This window comes from Leptinotarsa decemlineata, unplaced genomic scaffold, assembly GCF_025532065.1.
Source record: "Leptinotarsa decemlineata unplaced genomic scaffold, Ldec_3_MD MMD2_tig00003335_RagTag_RagTag, whole genome shotgun sequence".
Taxonomy (NCBI): Eukaryota; Metazoa; Arthropoda; class Insecta; order Coleoptera; family Chrysomelidae; genus Leptinotarsa; species Leptinotarsa decemlineata.
In genome coordinates, this window is record NW_027412587.1 from 1,797,479 (window position 1) to 1,816,071 (window position 18,593).

The following is an 18,593-nucleotide window of genomic DNA, read 5'->3' on the forward strand; positions in this document are numbered from 1 at the left end:
AGCTGTCTACCGGGGGCTCTTAAAGTGAAATCAATATGGGAATTATCAGATTAGTACTTATCTATTTATCTTTCGATTTTCATGGAATTATTTTCCAGTAGCTTGACTGCATTAACCTTTCTCGATTTTATATGTATCCGATCATTTTGACAGTGAATACTATCATCTTCAGGGAGAAAAAAATAAGGTTAAGACGCAATGATGTTATAAAAACAATTGGAAGAATATATTAACATTATGTGTTAACAAATACGATTGATTGTACAACACAAGTCGGGGGACATATCCTACAATAGACGTCAACACAACTTTTATATTGTATTGGTAATGACCGGCACATACACATGTGTCATCGAAATTCAAGTTATGTTTGACTTGATTTGACTGTGAGTCTGTGTGTATTTGTGAGTCAACAGTTTTGTCATCAAACTAACTGAGAAAAATGATGAGAATGAACTAAATGGTGGTTACATTAAAAAATAGTAAAGAAAATTGAGAGAATATGAGAACCGTAGAGGAAAATACGAAAAGTAAAATAATTAGCTGTCAATTCAACACAAGAATTTCTTCCTTGTTTTTATGTGTGTTTCGCTTACAACAGCTTTCTCAAGTTGATTGAGAGTAGTTTTGTAAACTTTTCGATTATTAACTCTCATAAAGAATATTTGAAAACATGATTGAGTCAATGCAATCGGTCTGTACATGATAAAATATGTCTAGAGTACTTACCATTTGGAGGGAACTCGTAAAAATACGCTGACCTTGGACTGAGACATCTGAAAAATAATATATTTATATTCTCATCTGAAATGTTGAAAACAAAAAAAAGTAAGTACTCATCAAAGCTTTTAATTTTCTTGCAAAAAATATAGTCGATAGATGCAACAGAATAATATTATATTTCCAAAGTTGTCAAAACTTTCAGACTACCCTCTAAATCTTTTCTATGCTTACGTAAAGCCTTTGCTGTTTATTGGGTATTTAAAATCCCCAATATAATTTAAATGTCGAACGAATTGAGAGAAGTGAAAAAATTCTTCGCTATATAACATTTCAGTCGAATATACAGATTTCACATGGCGACTACACATTTTTGATGTGATAATATAACATTCTATCCCTCAGAAATAGTTCTTTGACGATCCTTCTCAAACGTATGAAATGAATTTCAGCTAAGCTTACTGCCAATGTTCAGTGTTCAGATGGGAGGTCTGCGATATCTAGAATTTTCAAAATAACTTCTCCAGAAAACCAACAAGGTTCTAAACTCAACATTGAATATATAGGACATAAGACATAGGATATATGAAGCATTCAATCACAATTGTGATATCATTCAGGCTTTTCGAATTATCTATTGTATATGCACAGAATGTTTTAGATCAAGGATACAAACTTTGTTGAATAAAAGTAGATAATAAATATTTAATATTGTAATTTTCATCAAATGATATTAACTATGCAATCTTCCAGGATTTTTTATATTGAAATTTCATCAAGGATATTTTTGAAAACTCATGTTTGATCTTGATTTTTTCCCAGAATACATGATACAGTAGTCCTAGATATAATGATCTCATTCAGGTTTATGAACAAGAATACTGGATACGTTTTTGAATAGATCGAGGAGTTATGAGCTGAACTCAAAAACAATCATCAACTGTATTTTTCTCTTTTTCGGACCTGTGCCATAGAAGAGATATAACACCCTAACTTTACATGATCCAAACTCCAATCCGTCTCTGATGTACAATACAAAAAATGTTAAATACAAAACTGAGCCCTGAGGAACACCAGCGTTCTCAAACAGGTATCTTTGACGACAACGAGACGAGACAATTCCTCAAAAAATGTGGCAAATTTTGTTAGAAGAAACACTTTCATTCCAAATACCGTCAAAGACCTTAGAAATCTCATAAGCAACAATCTGAGATCCTGAGTGTTTCTCGATATCACTATTCTAAAGGTGTTTTCAATAGCAGTGATGAAGTAACTGTTCATTTAGATTTTTTTGTCGCGTTTAGTACAGTCTGAACTCGAACCTATAAAATATGTATCATGATAGGTGCACCTCTGTTGATAACCAGAGAGTACCATAAACATTTCCATTGGAACATAGTTTATTTGGAATTCTCTGGTTGTCCAGCTCTTCACTCATCTATAACCATTGATGATAAATACACACATCGGAAAAGTCTAGGGATATTTTTAAAAATGGCAATAATTTTTTTCAGATAGCTTTTGGGGAAACAAAGTTGACGGGTGATTATTAGACGAATGTAACTTACAACAAAATTTATTAAATGGTCAAAAATACTGAGTGCGCATATAAGCAAAACTAAAAAAAAATATGGCTCTCCTTTGGCACCCCGAAAAAAAATCATAATACAAAAAAAATTGGAATCAGTACAAAGTATGGCCTCCACGCTGGTTTATTACGGCCCTACATCTATCGTGCATCGACAAAATGAGATTGTCAATGTCTTGTTGAGGCCCATTCAGCGATTAAAAGCTCTCTCAATTGAAACGTCGTGTGAATGTTCCCCATATGCGGAGTAATTCTTTGTTGAAGCATGTCCCACACATGCTCGATGGGATTCAGGTCCGGTGATTGTGCTGGCCATGGCGATACATCAACTCCTTCGTTGGTGAGCCAGTCAGTCACTAGACGCGCGACATGTGGACGAGCATTATCGTGCATTAGGAGGAAGTTTTCACCAACAGCACCAGCAAACGGACGGACGATAGGTGGAAGAATGGTGTCGAGGTACTGTCGAGCTGTGAGGGAGCGATTTGGAAAAACGAGATCGGTTCTACCGCCGATCATGATTCCGCCCCATAGCATTACTGTACCACCTCTGTATGTGTGGACTTCCTGGACTTGTCTCAAACGTTCATTATTTCCAGGCCGTCTCCACAGTCTTACTCGATGAGAATCTGGATGAAATCCAAATCTGGATTCGTCTGAAAACAAAACTGTGGCCCATCCCAGTTTTGATGTTCTTGACACCACTCTAATCTTCTACCGCGATTGCCTTTTGACAAAGGCACAACAGAAGGCCACAAAAGTGGCCTTCTGTTGTGGAGATCTGCTTCATGCAGTCTATTTCTGACAGTATCACGACCAATGGTTACCTGGTGCGTCTGCTGCAACACGTTAACCAACTCAGGTGCTGTGATTGTCGGTTGTCTTCTTGCGGTTAAGATCAAAAATCGGTCTTGAACTGCAGTTGTAGCGCGTCCTCGCCCTGGATGTTGTTCGGCTGGACTGCCAGTTTCACGGAAACGCCGCCACAATCGACTGATAACACTTTGGGAGACCCCCAAACGAAGAGCTACATCATTTTGTCGCATGCCACCTTGAAGAAGCTCTACAGCTCTATTCATCTCAGCCAATGGTAAGTGATGGCGTTCCATATTAAAGCACAATATTTCCAGTTTAATTGCTGAGCAAGAACTGCATAGAATGTACAAACTCGACACTTTCCGATTATTCATTTTAGCCGAAAACACCTACAGTTTGTAAAAAAACTTGATAAAAGATTAGTTACCGTTTTTGCAGGCTTTGTTCAACCCATAGAAATCTACAGGGTGGTCAAGTGTACCAATTTAATCAAAATTAAACGACCTCATGCATTTATTTTTATATTTAGTATGTTATAAAAATATCCCTAGACTTTTCCGATGTGTGTATATACAATTCATTCAAAAAAGTAAGTAAAATTTGAATTCTTTTGTTGGGTTTTTGGGGTTGATGATGATATTTCATCAATTTGAATTATAAGTTTATATGAATTGAGTAATAATACAAGGAGCTTATGACGTTGAGTTAATTTAGTATTGGATTCGATTTTAACGATTTCAAGGTGGAAAACGAACATATTGGATAGTCAAGCTAGTGATTTGGAGAAATCATTAACATTATCGAATGGATCTAAGCATACCTATCTCATATCAGATGAAGATAATTACTAGGTTATTGATATAATTACTGTAATAAGACGGATAACATAAATTACCTAATACGAAATTCAACTATCCAGTATGATCGCATTACAGACATTATTATTGACAGTGATACTCCTGTGGATCTGGAGTATATTTAGATAATGGGGTATGTATTATTATGTGACATGTTATTGTATGTATGCAATAATGAATTTAAATTAATTGCGAACTCATGCATAACAGGATATTCTGTCTGAATTTGACGACGTGCCATATATCTATCTTATCAAAACAGAGAATGCTCTGCAGATTCAATTATAATCGATAATCAAATATTATCTACGTGATATGTGTAATATTTGACGGAGCCGCAATACTGAAATATTTTCGTTGATGAAATTCATTGTCTATTCTGGAAATGCCTATTCCTGAACAGTCCAAAGGAATATTCGTAAAATTGATTTTTCGACCAGGATGTGAACCGAACTTATTCATTTATTTGGAATTACTGGAAGACACGACAGCCTCTAAGGTCAATTGTTTTCACTCTTATATTTTTATCAAATCTATTCGAACATTCTCTCTTGTTTCCTGTTGTACTAGTTTGTACACTCTTCTTTTGGGCCATTTGATTTTTTCTTCTGGGAAAATATATGTAAAATATTCTGTTTTTCCTATCTCTGCATTGTCTGCAGCTAAGGCCCCCATTCTGGCGTCCCTTGAATAGTTGGTTTTACTGGAGCACCAATATCAGATGAACATATTTTATGTTTGTTTGAAGGTGATCGACAATGTTTCAAGATGAATTTCATTAGTTCGGAGTTCCATTGTCTGATATTGTATAAAATAATTTGAAATCCCTGAAAGAGCTAATTAAAATAGAATAGCTGAAAGTTACAATTATTTCAAATAAAAAAACATGAAATGAAATAATAGGGAAATAAAATACAAGTAAGAAAATAGAACAATTGAACAAAAAATAAAATAAAAAGTTAAGATATTCCAAACCAAGTTACTTCACGGCGTTTCGATTGATAGTATCCACAATCGTCTTCGAGTGATGACTGGACTAATTTCTCCGAGTGTCATGTGTCATTCGAGTACTTTCGCTTTCCTTTCTCCGCTTCACCAGTTTGATGGGAGATGACCGTTTAGCGGGAGTTGGCCATTTTTCGCATGATTATGGGTTTCCATATGTTGCGTATCTCTACGTTAGCTTGGCTGAATACATTGTTGGACAACATGAATGGGGCTTCTTTAAATCTCCTCCTAAACCAGTGTTCCTCCCTCTGAATGATCTCGGCTGTTCTGCTATTCCTGATTTGCTAGTTTCTCTTCTCGCTCGGCAAACCTCTAAGTTTCACCGATATAAGATTTTCCGCACTTACAGGGTATCAGGTAAATGCAATTCTTGGAATCGCAGTCCGCATTTGGTGGACTGGTTTTGGCGAGGCTGCAACGGATAGTGTTTCCGGATCTGAAGCAGGTTCTGATAATGTACTTGGATCCAATTCTTCTTATCCTATCCGATAGTCCTCTGATTGATGTAGGAAACTGCAAGCCCTGGTTGTGGCGGTTTCTCTTCCTTACGAGGGTTTTGCTGTCTTTTAGCCCAAGTCTCCTCCACCATCACTTTGGAGTAGCCATTCCGTTGAAGATCATTTTTGATGATGATTTGTTCCTTCTCGAGACCTTTCTTCGTATTACAGAGCCCGGAAGCACGGTCTAATAGAGTCCTGATGATTCCTCATTTAGTCGATTTTGCTATACAGATATTTCCCACTTAGTGTCGGCCCTCTTCACCAATATGTCTAAGAATGGCAATTCGTTGTGGACTTCCTTCTCAATTGTGAAAGAGGTGGAAGGTCTTAGGCTGTTGATGTGTTTCAGGATGGCGTCTAGTTCAGTATTCCCATGGTTCCATATTATGAAGGTGTCGTCAACGTATCTCAACCAGACACGAGGTTTCTTGTGAATTACTTCAATGGCCAGAGTTTCAAACCACTCCATATATATGTTGGCTGTGACTGGCGAAAGTGGCGATCTAATTCGCAGTCCCTCATCTTGTGTAAAGAATTCGTCCTTCAGTTGGAAATAACAGTTTCATACACAGCATCCTAGTAATTCCATAATTATTTCTATAGGTATATTTGTTCTATCTTCCAGGTCCCCATTTTCGGATAGCTTCCTCTGTATGATTTGGAGTGCTTCTTTGACCGGAACGTTGGTGTAATTTTCACGTCGAAACTGATTAGTTGATCTTCCTATCTGACTTCAATTGCCCCTAGTAGTTCTACAAAATACCTTGAATCCTCCACAAAAGAAGATGATTTCTTTTAATTCTCATTTTTTATTAGTTTTTTCAGCGATTTCAAATCATTTTATATAATACTAGTACTATGTTGCTGTATCGCTGCTGTTCCAATGTTTTGAAAGAATCAGAATCAACGAACTTAGGCGTGCGCAGCGTTATAGAACAGTTCTTTCAAAAAAATTGTTCTACAGCGCCATCTAGTGGCTAGTTATAGAAAAATTGATAGACTAAAAACCTTCTCTATGAAAAGTTACTTAATACATGTCAAGTTTCATCATGATCGGTTGAGCGATGTAGAAGTTTATTTATATATATATATATATATATATATATATATATATATATATATATATATATATATATATATATATATATATAAATCAAAAATGAAAAATTCGTGGATACAACACTCCAAACAGGGGGGCAAACCGCATACACGTGTTTCTGGCTATTGGCCTCATCAGCGCGGTGCAGCCAAGTGTGAAGATGGGCAACACTTGTTTGTCGAAAGCAGGAAACAACACAAACGCACGGAGTCAACAACAGGAGCCAACCGCACATTTGTGGTTCCAGTTAGAAGACCTAGAATTCCCAGGCTACATCTAACACGACCACGTAGGCAGCTATAGCTACCTGCGTGACTTCCGGGTCCAGGATATGAATACAAATAGAGATTTTATCGAGTGTGCATGATATAAATCAAAAATGAAAAATTCGTGGATACAACACTCCAAACAGGGGGGCAAACCGCGGACACGTGTTTCTGGCTATTGGCCTCATCAGCGCGGTGCAGCCAAGTGTGAAGATGGGCAACACTTGTTTGCCGAAAGCAGGAAACAACACAAACGCACGGAGTTTGTGTTGTTTATATATATATATATATATATATATATATATATATATATATATATATATATATATATATATATATATATATATATAAACATATATATATATATATATATATATATATATATATATATCCGTCCGAACTAATGAAATTCAACATATTTTATGGTTTAGGTTTAACTAGAATAACAACTTAACACTTCTTTCAATATTTTTATTTTTCAATTATGAAATCACATTCACTTCGTTCAATAGTTGTTGATGGACCGCCATTTCCCTGCCATGCTGAAGCCTCGTCTCCTTCAGACGTCCGTTCTGTGTGAATTGGGCCTAAGCAAGAAATAAGTTAGACTACTGTCTATGAGTTTGAATTCAATACGTACATTATGTCTTTGCCATTTTTGACACAAGTAGGAGTAAAATAAAGGATTTTGTATCTTATCTCAACACCAGATTCAGAAGTATAAAGTTTACGTATCGAATTGAAAATGATCAATGTTACCATTTATGAATGTATTAGCTATGAGAAAAGTCTATGAAGGTTCAGAATCATTACTCCCATCATTACTCACAAAAATGGCGGGGCTATATTTTCTTATCCATAGGCTTGTCCCGTTCTACTTGAGCAAAGAAAAGTACTACATCAAAAAAAGTTATAAGAGAACTAGTTGAAAGTATTGGGTTTCCTTCAAATATAGTCGATAACTTGATAAGGAAATGGAAATTTCAAGTGTTTGAGTTTTTTCATATGAATCGGAATACACCAATGGATTGGTCCGAATTTTCGAAAAATTGAACATATAACTTGAGCATAGGGTCTTTTGAGTTGCCTACGAGGACAGTCGCAGAATAAGTGAAAAATGTTAGAAATTGATGAGACCCATACATGATAACAGACTTATAAATCGAAAAATCTGGAATGAGATTCATGAACAGCGATAAAGATGCCATCCGAAAATAGTCCATTGTTATTATTCATTCTCCTACATAATAAGTAGAAATAGAAAGCAATCAAATATTCAATACATAAAAAATTGGGATACTAGAGATTATTACTAGGATTCAATTCATTAAACATCATTTGATGGCTCTCAAAAACAGATGGTGCCAACTTGGCACCATCTAGCGAAACGCGCTTCGATAAATATTGTTTTTTGTTCTGGAGTAGAGAATGTGTTTTCTTCAGAAACATGTGGTAAACTTAGTACCTACTATATTATACCAAAACCAAGAGAAAATACTTGTTAACGTCGTTTTCTCGAATGTAGTTTTCTTCAGAAAAAACACTGAATCTCACCCAGAAAAAGTCATACAAGAAAATGAGAGAATTACTTTGAAGCAAAAATTAAGAACACACAGAGCTGCAAACGAACTGAACAAAAGCATCATGGCACTTCTCGCCAATCGAGCGATTAAGTAATATAATATGACAGAAAAGTCTATTTTCCGACGAACTAATAGACCAATTCGTTAACGAAGCGTATTCTCAAACTCCTGGGGCGTGTACTCAATATCATAAAAACAAACAAAAAGTCCATTACCGATGTTTTCTGTCAAAGTGCCTTTGCGGAAGAAGTTGATGGAGCTGATCTTTCTATAAGACACAAACAACTATTTCCGAACAAACTTACGCCCTGAATAATACTCCCGCTGCCCAGCTTGTAACTTTTGCAAGAAAGAGAGAAAATCAATTAGGGATTCTGATCAGAGCGGAGCAAGAGGCATGATTCGCTCCTATTTGTTTTAGAGGACGTGTCAGGAGAGTTATCAGACACAGGCGCATCAAGTAGGACGCCTTAGTAGTAATATCTTCAAATGTCATTTTCTCAAGAAACATGTACAGTAGTATCGTTGAAATTTATGCGACTATTAAAATACCCATATATCGTATGACAATTTGAAAACTTCCAACTGAGTTTAATTCTAGAATGAAGAATGATATTGAATAAAATGGCAAAACATGTATTTCGAGACTTTTTTCTCTAAACGCATCGTCAAAAAGTTTGCTCTCATGCTTTCAAAAATAAAATCCAAGTTGTTCATAATTTTTTCTACATTTCTTAATAAAAGTACACCCCTTCACAATCACACGTGGACTAGAATATCTCTCCAAAATATTGGAATTTTCGACATGTTTCTAAGGTATTATATGAATTGTTACTTGAACGTGCTTTTTAAATAAAATTAATTACGGTTTGTTTGCATAGTTTAAAAAACTCTACATCAATACGATATTAGTTCGATCGCATGTTTTTAATTTTTGTAACTCATATAAAAAACATTTTTGGTTCGTTTTGAAAGCCCTACTTTCCCACACACTTCATATTTCCTAAGTCTAACTTTCTGATTTCCACAACTTCCCAGCAAACCTGCTCAATTTCTAGTTACCTCCTTGAGGTGGTCAATAATAATGAACCACTACATAAATCCTTGGAGAAAGGAAAACCTTCTTTATGTATATTTATAGATCTAAAGAAGGCTTTCGATACTGTCGATCATCAACACTCCTACAAACTTTAGAAAATAATGGTATCAGAGGGAACTTCCAAACGCTTTTTGAAAGCTATCTTCGAATGCAAGTTGTGCGAATTGCAGATACAATTAGCAATCAAAAATAAATAGAATGTGGAGTCCCACAATGTACGGTACTGCGTCCTCTGCTTTTGAATGTATATCTAAATGAATTATTCAATTTGTTCAGCGTTAGGGAAATAATTGGATATGCAGACGATTCTGCGATATTCTATGAGCAGATACTTGACTTGATTTGAAAAAGAACGTAGAAACAGATTTCCAGTTGCTCAAAAAATGGTTTGATCAAAGGCTCCTGACAGTGAATCTGGAAAAAACTAATTTTCTCCCTTTTAGCTGCAATCTATTCAATGATTGTCCATTTGAAACTCTTGATGTCGGCGAACAAGGAGAAACAATAAAAATAGATTCCCTGAGAGAAATCAAATACTTGGGCGTCTACATAGATAGAAACTCAAGGTGTGACTTTCATATAAAATATACAATAAAAAAACTGCAAACAATGCTTCACAACTTCCGTTCCTTGAAAAATTACTTACCGATTTCACAAAGAGCATATTCTATCATGGCAACTAAATTATATAACACCGTACCTCACAAAATAAAAAATTCTTATGCCAAACCAATATTCAAAAAACAAATAAGAAAACACATTCTCGAAAAAGATAGACAATTAAAAAAATCTGTTACGAGTGAAATATGTTAGTCTTAGTCAAATGTATCCCGAAGTTGTATCATACTGTATTGCAAGTAGTATAATCTTATCCATATTGCCCAAGATTTTATCTATTTCTACATTAATATTTTATTCTTATAGAACGTGTAATATTTGTCTAAGGTTTTATCTATTTTTCTTACTTTTTGTTTGTCTAGTATTCAATCGGCATATTTTACCTTAAGCCGAAATATAATTTGCTTAACTATAACACCAAATTTACAAAATTTAATAAAATGTTTTGTAGTTTCTTCTCCATGAAGGCCATGCTTACTTTTATACAAATATTTATGTACTGACATATTCTTTATAACTTCTTGCGAAACAAGAGCTATGCTCTTATTGCCAAACCACTTTGTTCACATATTTTGTTTTAATTGTACTCTAATCTGTATACGTTGTGAATAAAGTTATTAAAGTTAAAAAGTTCAAAGTATTCCAACTCCTAGGTATTGTACATTCATTCTGATCTCAATTACACTGTCGTTCCCTTTCATCCGGTATGTACCCTTAGCCGGTATGTACTGGCCGTCTTTGTCTTCCATTCCTTGCATTCCTTCCTTGCCAGCTTCCATCTGCTCTTCATCTCCTGGAAACCTCCTCCTGTGCGCTAATGTTCATCATTCATCACCCTTACTTTCCTCACCTTAGGGGGCCCCATCATATGAAAATAATTTTGAGGTCAGTCAGTGTTTCTTCCATGCATATTTTCCAGTCATTCTCCTGCACATTCCCACTGATGGTCAGACAGACCCATCACTTATGTTCCTGAAGAAGGTGGCGGGACTCTCCATGCCATTCTTTATCATGTATTTCCTTTCAGTCATCTATTCCAGCATGTCATCTATTCCAGTCATCTATTCCGTGATGTTTCCACTCCATGCAATAAGTTCTCCACCAGCAATTTTTTCCTCAGGAGTCATCCAAGATTCCAATATTACGTTTCCCGGCTCGCGAGGATCGTCATACATTATCTACAATTACTCTAGTATTATTCATTCATCGTTACATTCGCAAGGGCTAGGCTATCTGGTGCTCACGTTGAAAACACCTCTTTCGTCATATTTAGCCTATCCCTCCCACGACGGCTTCTTGATCTTCCTGTATGCACACCAGTGTTGCGTTCCACTCCGTTGTGACTTTCCGCCCGTTAGGTTGTAGAACCTTGAACGTCATTCGTTCTTTGGCGGTGCAGCTTCACCCTTCTGAAGTATACTGGACACTCCAGACCTATTGCTGGGTACTTCCTTTTACCCCCAATCGCCCTAACTCTTCTGTTAATATAGTAGAGTCCAATCATGTTGAACTTTGCATTTAATGCACGTCGGTTCTTGCCTGCACGCCTTAATTGTGTGCTCGAAGTGACAGTACCCAAGGTACTTAGCCACGCTACCTAAGATTCACCTAAGATTCATGTTTCATCTCTCATGAAATTTTTTAGGGACAACTAATCAAAGAACGGAATTGCTATTTTTAACTGTTTGTCAGTCTGAGTTATAACTGCATTTTGATTCAGAGCTTTTTGAATCAACAACATTTGTTGTATTTTGCAAATACATTCATTATCATCAACAATCTTGAAAGTTTTTTCATTTTGGTTGAGTATTATGGTATGTGACCAATGAAATGAACATTTTTCGATTTGCTTTACTTCTTACATTGCGTTACTTACTCTTTGAGTCCAGAAATACAAAAATGTTCACAGACGGTCTTATGACTTCGAAAGTTTTTAACCAAATAATCATCAGAAAAATATTCAACGTTTTGTAAAAACACCAGAAAGTGAGGTAGACTTATGTGACATATTTGTTCGATTGGTGACGTATTCATTTTGTAGAAATTCACATTGAATTGTTTGATTTCTACAACGATTTTTATTTGTTACGACAGTTAGCTGATTTTTTTTATCTATATATGGACATCTAAAAGAAACAAACCACACAATAAATAAAGAAAACACGAAAATTCTCCATACGTATTTATATACCATACGTATTGTTCTTGTGGTAAAGGTTATATTGGTGAAACATCGAGACCACTGAAAGTGCGTGAGAATAAACATCGAGATTACATGAAAAATAGACAATTGACAGGATCTAAATTGTCAGAACACATTTTAAAATCAGACGATGAACATCGACTGGAATAGAGCAAGACAAGAATGATTACCAATGAGCCTCACTCTAAGAGACGTAAGCTAAAAGAATCAGCGTATATTCTCATATCTGGGGAGAATTGTATTTCGAACAGCTCCTTAGAAATAGACCGTACTTGGCTACCCATTTTGAAGACAAATTTGGATAGTGGCGAAATGGCAACAGACTGATTGATATAGGAGAGCACCTTGTATTACATCGAATGTTCCAGTTGTCAATCAACATCATTGAAATAATTTCATATTTCGAAACTCTTTTGACATCTGTCGGAGAAGTTAAGAAATAAATAATCAAAAGGAATAAATGCAAATATCTTAGAATTTTCTTGTCAATTTCTGAAGACGGAGGCAGATTTTGGCCTCCGAAATGTAAAGATGATTATTATATTATTTGTTATTAATTTTTATAATAGACAAAATTATTAAATACAACAAGTTACTGCTAAGTAGAACATTTTTCTTTGTGAAAATACTTTGATTTTACCCAGTAACTTATCGGGGTAAACTAAAAAGTTTGCCCTTTCTACACTTGCTTAAAGTTCTCTATTATAATAATTATATTTTTCAGATTGTGGAAGGTAAAAATACCCCAAAAAGGGGCCGATGAAAAACTGATTTTTTCATCCACCAAAAATGACTTTCTTCGAATTAAAAAATTGTGAAAAATTTGGAAAACTTTCCATGACTTTTATATATCTTACATCTATGCCAAAGGGCTCAGGCTTTAATCCTCGCCAACTTCCTATTGAAGATGAACTTTTGCCAATAATGTTTTTCCGAAATTAAATTATTTGATACTGACGAAACCATTTATTCAAGACCATTTTCAGGCAGAAGAAAACCCGAATGAAGGTTTGGATATCTTTTACCATCTGAAATCTATGGGGGGAAAATAAAGTTGAAAGAAATGAAGCATTGAAATTGTTAACTATGCTAAAAATAACTGGACTGAAATACTCAGGTGAGTAGGATCAGTTCAGCCAGAAATAATACCAAAATGATGAAAAAATTAATCAATACATGGCTTGAGCAATAAGTGAAATGTCAATTATATGCAAACAATAAAAATGAAAAACAATTTAAATGAAATGATTAAGAAAATAATGAAGATTGTGTAGAATCATCTGTCTTATTTTTTTTTTCGAACAATGAGAGTCCGAAATCCTATAATTTACCAAAAAATATCCTCACAACCATATCTATTCAAACAAACGGTGAACACCTTGATTTTACAGCCTCCATATTTCAGATAATTGTGTCGTCATCTTTAAAAATTGTTTTACAATTCACCAATTCATTCTAAAGCGAATTGAAAAAATAAGATTCCTTGTGAAACTATTATAAACTGTCCGGCATTTTCCATTTCAGTCCATCAGTAAATTAATAGCGGTGTGTTTTAAGATAATGACAACAACTCTTCACAATTATTATCATAAAAAGTGCTATTGATATCCACCTAGTAACGGGTCAGTGTTTTCAAAAGAACATATTTATGCATATTGCAGGAGGACAATTTATTGTTGTTTCTAATAGTATTCCAAAATGTATTTTAAGCAAGTTATTCCATGATATTATCGTTTGAAAATCATTCTCTGAAATGAGTTATTGTTTTAAGTTGAAAACAGTGTTTTTCGCCAGATACAAATGAATGACTTCACGATGACTGTGCATCAAACGAAAAAATCATGAGCCCAGATTTGCTCAGCAAAAAATGAGGACTTTTATAATGATATTCATTAAAAAAAACAATTTTTTATTAATTTTCTCCTTCAGAAAGATTCAGTGCAAATAAAAATTATGTTGAATATGTTTCCCGAAAGTATTTATCTTATCATCATATAATTACCGTAAAAATAAACATTAGCATATTATTAAGAAATACCCTATATATTATACAGTGTCATCCCCAAAGTATGCACCATATGGGAAATTTATTTATTAAGGGTTTTTCGACAAAAAGTTATTCTTGATAAAAGTTTCTGCATCCCCTAAAACTGAAAATGCACTAACAAAATACAGTAAAACACATGTAAAATACGAGGAGCCTTCAAATATTTGATTTTAAGACAAGAGTAACGTACTCTTATTTTGAAAAATCTCGAGAAATGTTATTTAGAAAAGTTGTTCAGCATTAAAAAATACATATAGATTTGAAGTCATGGCCATCTGGGCAAAGTTTTATTTTTTCACACATTTTTTTTTATAGAGACAATAAAAAAATATTCCAAAACGATAAATAGACAGCATCCTGTATACGACGGTTCATTTCGAAAGCTTGTAATATTACGAATTACACAACTATGGTGTTAACCACGGTCAATTTTTTTGAAGAGTGAAATAATTTTCAAAGTTTTTGGTGCAAAGTTATTTTTATTTTTTGTCAACACCGAAAATTACTCAAAATTATACAGTACTAGTACTATGTTGTTGTATCGCTGCTGTTCCAATGTTTTGACAGAATCAGAATCAACGAACTTAAGCGTGCGCAGCGTTATAGAACAGTGCTTTCAAAAAATTGTTCTACAGCGCCATCTAGTGGCGAGTTGCAGAAAAATTGATAACCTAAAAACCTTCTCTATGAAAAATTACTTATACATGTCAAGTTTCATCACGATCGGTTGAACGATGTAGAAGTTTATCACTTACCAACCAACCAACAAACATCCATTTTTGTATAGTGGATTGTAACAAGAACTTAATATTCAATAATATCAAATTACAAAACATCAAAATAAAATAGGTATTTTGGAACAAACTCATTGAGTTACTGGAGATTATTTTGGAGAATTATTTTGGACAAAAGAAAATCTCCAGAAAATCAATGAGTTTGTTCCGAAATACCTATTTCATTTTGATGTATTGTGATTTGATATTATTGAGTATTAAGTTGTTATAATACTGTATAATTTTGAGTACATTTAGGTATTAACAAAAAATAAAAATAACTTTGCAGCAAAAACTTTGAAAATGTATTTACTTTTCAAAAAAATTAACGGTGATCAACACTATGGTTGTGTAATTCGTAATAATTCAGGCTTTTGAGATGAACTGTCATATACAGGATGCTGTCTATTTCTCGTTTTAGTAAATTTCTTTTTCGTAGTCCCCATTTACAAAAATTCAAAAAAAATAAAACTCCACTTAGATGGCCATTTCTTCAAATCTAGATGTATTTTATAATGCTGAACAACTTTTCTAAATAACATTTCCCGAAATTTTCCAAAATAAGGGGACTTTACTCTTGTCTCAAAATCAAATATTTGAAGGCTCGTCGTGTTTTACTGTATTCTGTTGGTGAATGTTTAGTTTTAGGGGATGCACAAACTTTCATCAGGAATAACTTTTTGTCGAAAAACCCTTAATAAATAAGTTTCCCATATGGTGCATACTTTGGGGATGACACTGTATATTTTTTAACTATGCAAACTAATATTTTTTTATCTCAATGAGGCATATTTTGACTGTGGAGTTTTTCAGAAAATTCCAATTCCAAAACTGACGTCTATCTAGTACACCACTGCATATACGTGAGGGTAGAGTAACAGAAATCTCCTCGAAACCCCGTCATCAGCCAACACCCAGCAGACGGTTTTATTATCTAGTTTTTGGCGAATGCGTCTAAGCTAACTTGATTTTCATAAAACAAATAAGAATTGATTTTTGAGCGGACAGAGTTTTAAACTCAAGCAGTCGGAAGTTCGTGTTTGTTTCGAAGTTTTATGATGAAAAGCTTGGCAGTTGTGTAATTTGAGCGGTGCTGTTTTATTCCAGGCTGATGCGAAAATTGTAGTATAAAACCCTTCAATTAGACATTTCCTTGAAATGATAATTGTATGGTGAAATACTGAGTTGAGAATTTTTTGATGTCTTGAAAATTAATGGAAATGCAATAAAAGTATGGTTATAATTTTTGCATCGTTTAAAATACCCAACTCCTTCAAAATGAACGAAGTGCTACTTTTCAATATGGGGATTGTATACAGTGCATTTCTTTTATGTCCCTACCTTTTATTTTTTGAAAGGGTCAACTCAAAAAATTGAAATTTGGGATAATGGAATTGATACATGAATACTTTATTTTGAAGTGAAATTGACAGATGAAACTTTCAAGACGGCGGCTAAGCGCCATATGGGAAAAACATTAAAAGGAAATGCTTCACAACCTTAGAATATAAAGTCAATATCTTCACCTACTACAAAATGGCGAAACATTTAATAATTTCCTGAAGACAAACACATTATATCGATATTTCTAGAAATATTCCTCTTTCTCTGCCATATGGCAATTCCAACCACCCGATGAGGTTTGTTAAGTTATTTTTTGTTGATAAAAACGACAAAAAATGTAAGTACGACAATGAACATCCTTGTTCAGTTAGAATATTCTCATTCAGTGTTCGGTTTTACTAGTAGGAAGGTACCACGTCAACAATCTCTAAAATGGCCAATTCGCGTCCGTTGGGAGAAAATATTGAAGCGATTTTTATTTACGGAGTGAGGCGTAACTTTCACGAGACCGAAAGGATTTTTAATGAACGTTTTCCGAATTGTCCTATCTATAGAAAATATTTGAGGAAACTTGTATCCAAATTCACAACTACCGATAGTGTACATAACAAAAAGCCTCCAGGTCATCCGTCCATTCCGGAAGAACAGTAGGTGCAAATAATTGGTTAGATGGTAGTATATCCTGAACACTCTTCTTGTTCCGTCGCGAATGTCTGTCTCTTTCTACTGTGTGGGAACTTTTGAAGAAGAATAGGTATCATCCATACAAAATTAAAATGATATTCGTACACCAATTAACTGAAGATGACCCTGATTGAAGAACAGAATTCTGCGAAATCATGACGGAAACCGTAGCAAGGTATTCTTCCTATCTCCATAATATTTGTTTCAGTGACGAATGTACATTTTTTTAAACGCCAATGTTTACAGACAAAATTGCTGTTATTGGGGTGACACCAACCCTCAGTTTTTCCGGGAAACACATACCCAATATCCAGAAAAAATTAACGTTTGGGTAGGAATATTGGAAAACCATATTGTAGGACCTATATTTATTGATCAAAATTCAACAGGGGAACTGTATTTGAATATGATGGAAATTACTGTTGACACTCTCATCACTGAAATCGTCGAACCGAATCCTAATGAATTCAATATGGATATTGTATTCCAACAAGATGGAGCACTACCACATTACTCCAGACAAGTAAGAAACTATTTGGATACTACTTTTCCCGGTCGTTGGATTGTCTGTCAAAGTCCTACAGAATGGCCAGCCCGCTCACAAGATTTGACACCTTTGGACTTTTTTTTATGGAGCTATTTGAAGCAAAAGGTGTACGAAACTGAACCTGCTTCAATATTGGATATACGGCAGAGAATAATAAATATTTGTAGATATATTGACGTTACTGTGTTCGAAAATGTTCGACGTGAAATATCGGATAGGCTGTTCATATGTCAAGAATTTCAAGGCAACCATTTTGAGCATCTTCTGAAGTGACCTCAATCGTATTACCTCATATTATGTAGTTAAATGTCAATGTATTCTGGCAATTATTTAAAGTTCTGACATTTTCTAGTAGTTAAAGATATTGATATTATATTCTAGGGTTGTGAAGAATTTTTCAGGAGCTTCAAAAAGATGTGTCACAAGATCCCCCTTTCTATTCTATTATTTTTCCCAGATGTTGCCCAGTCGCCATCTTGAAAGTTTCATCTGTCAATTTCACTTCAAAATAAAGTATTCATGCATTAATTTCATTTTCCCAAATTTCAATTTTTTGAGTTGACTTGTTCAAAAAATAAGAGGGGAGAGGACATTAAAGAAATACACTGTATAAGAGAAAAAGTCTGGACATAGATTAATTAATTATGTTCCAAAAGTTTTACGATATGCCGCTGACAACAAATGCATGATGGTTTTCATAAACATCAGCTATTGTAGACAAGAGTATTGAATACATCATCTTGACAGGACATAGTACAGAGTGGGCCAAATTGGACACTTTTAAGAAACTCCTGTTTTTGAACTAGATAGATGAAAACTGATAGCTGTGTCTGAGGGTCAA

At 34.5% G+C, this 18,593-nt stretch overlaps 1 protein-coding gene across 5 annotated transcripts in view; it reads right to left on the reverse strand.

The window, feature by feature from the left end:
• The window catches only part of LOC111507432 (uncharacterized), a 544,290-nt gene that overhangs the window by 141,720 nt on the left and 383,977 nt on the right, over positions 1 to 18,593 (reverse strand). For all 5 annotated transcript variants that reach the window (XM_074177938.1, XM_074177940.1, XM_074177937.1 and 2 more), the window contains one exon: positions 730 to 776. In XM_074177938.1, the coding sequence (XP_074034039.1) occupies positions 730 to 776 (47 nt within the window). The remainder of the gene's footprint in view (positions 1 to 729; positions 777 to 18,593) is intronic.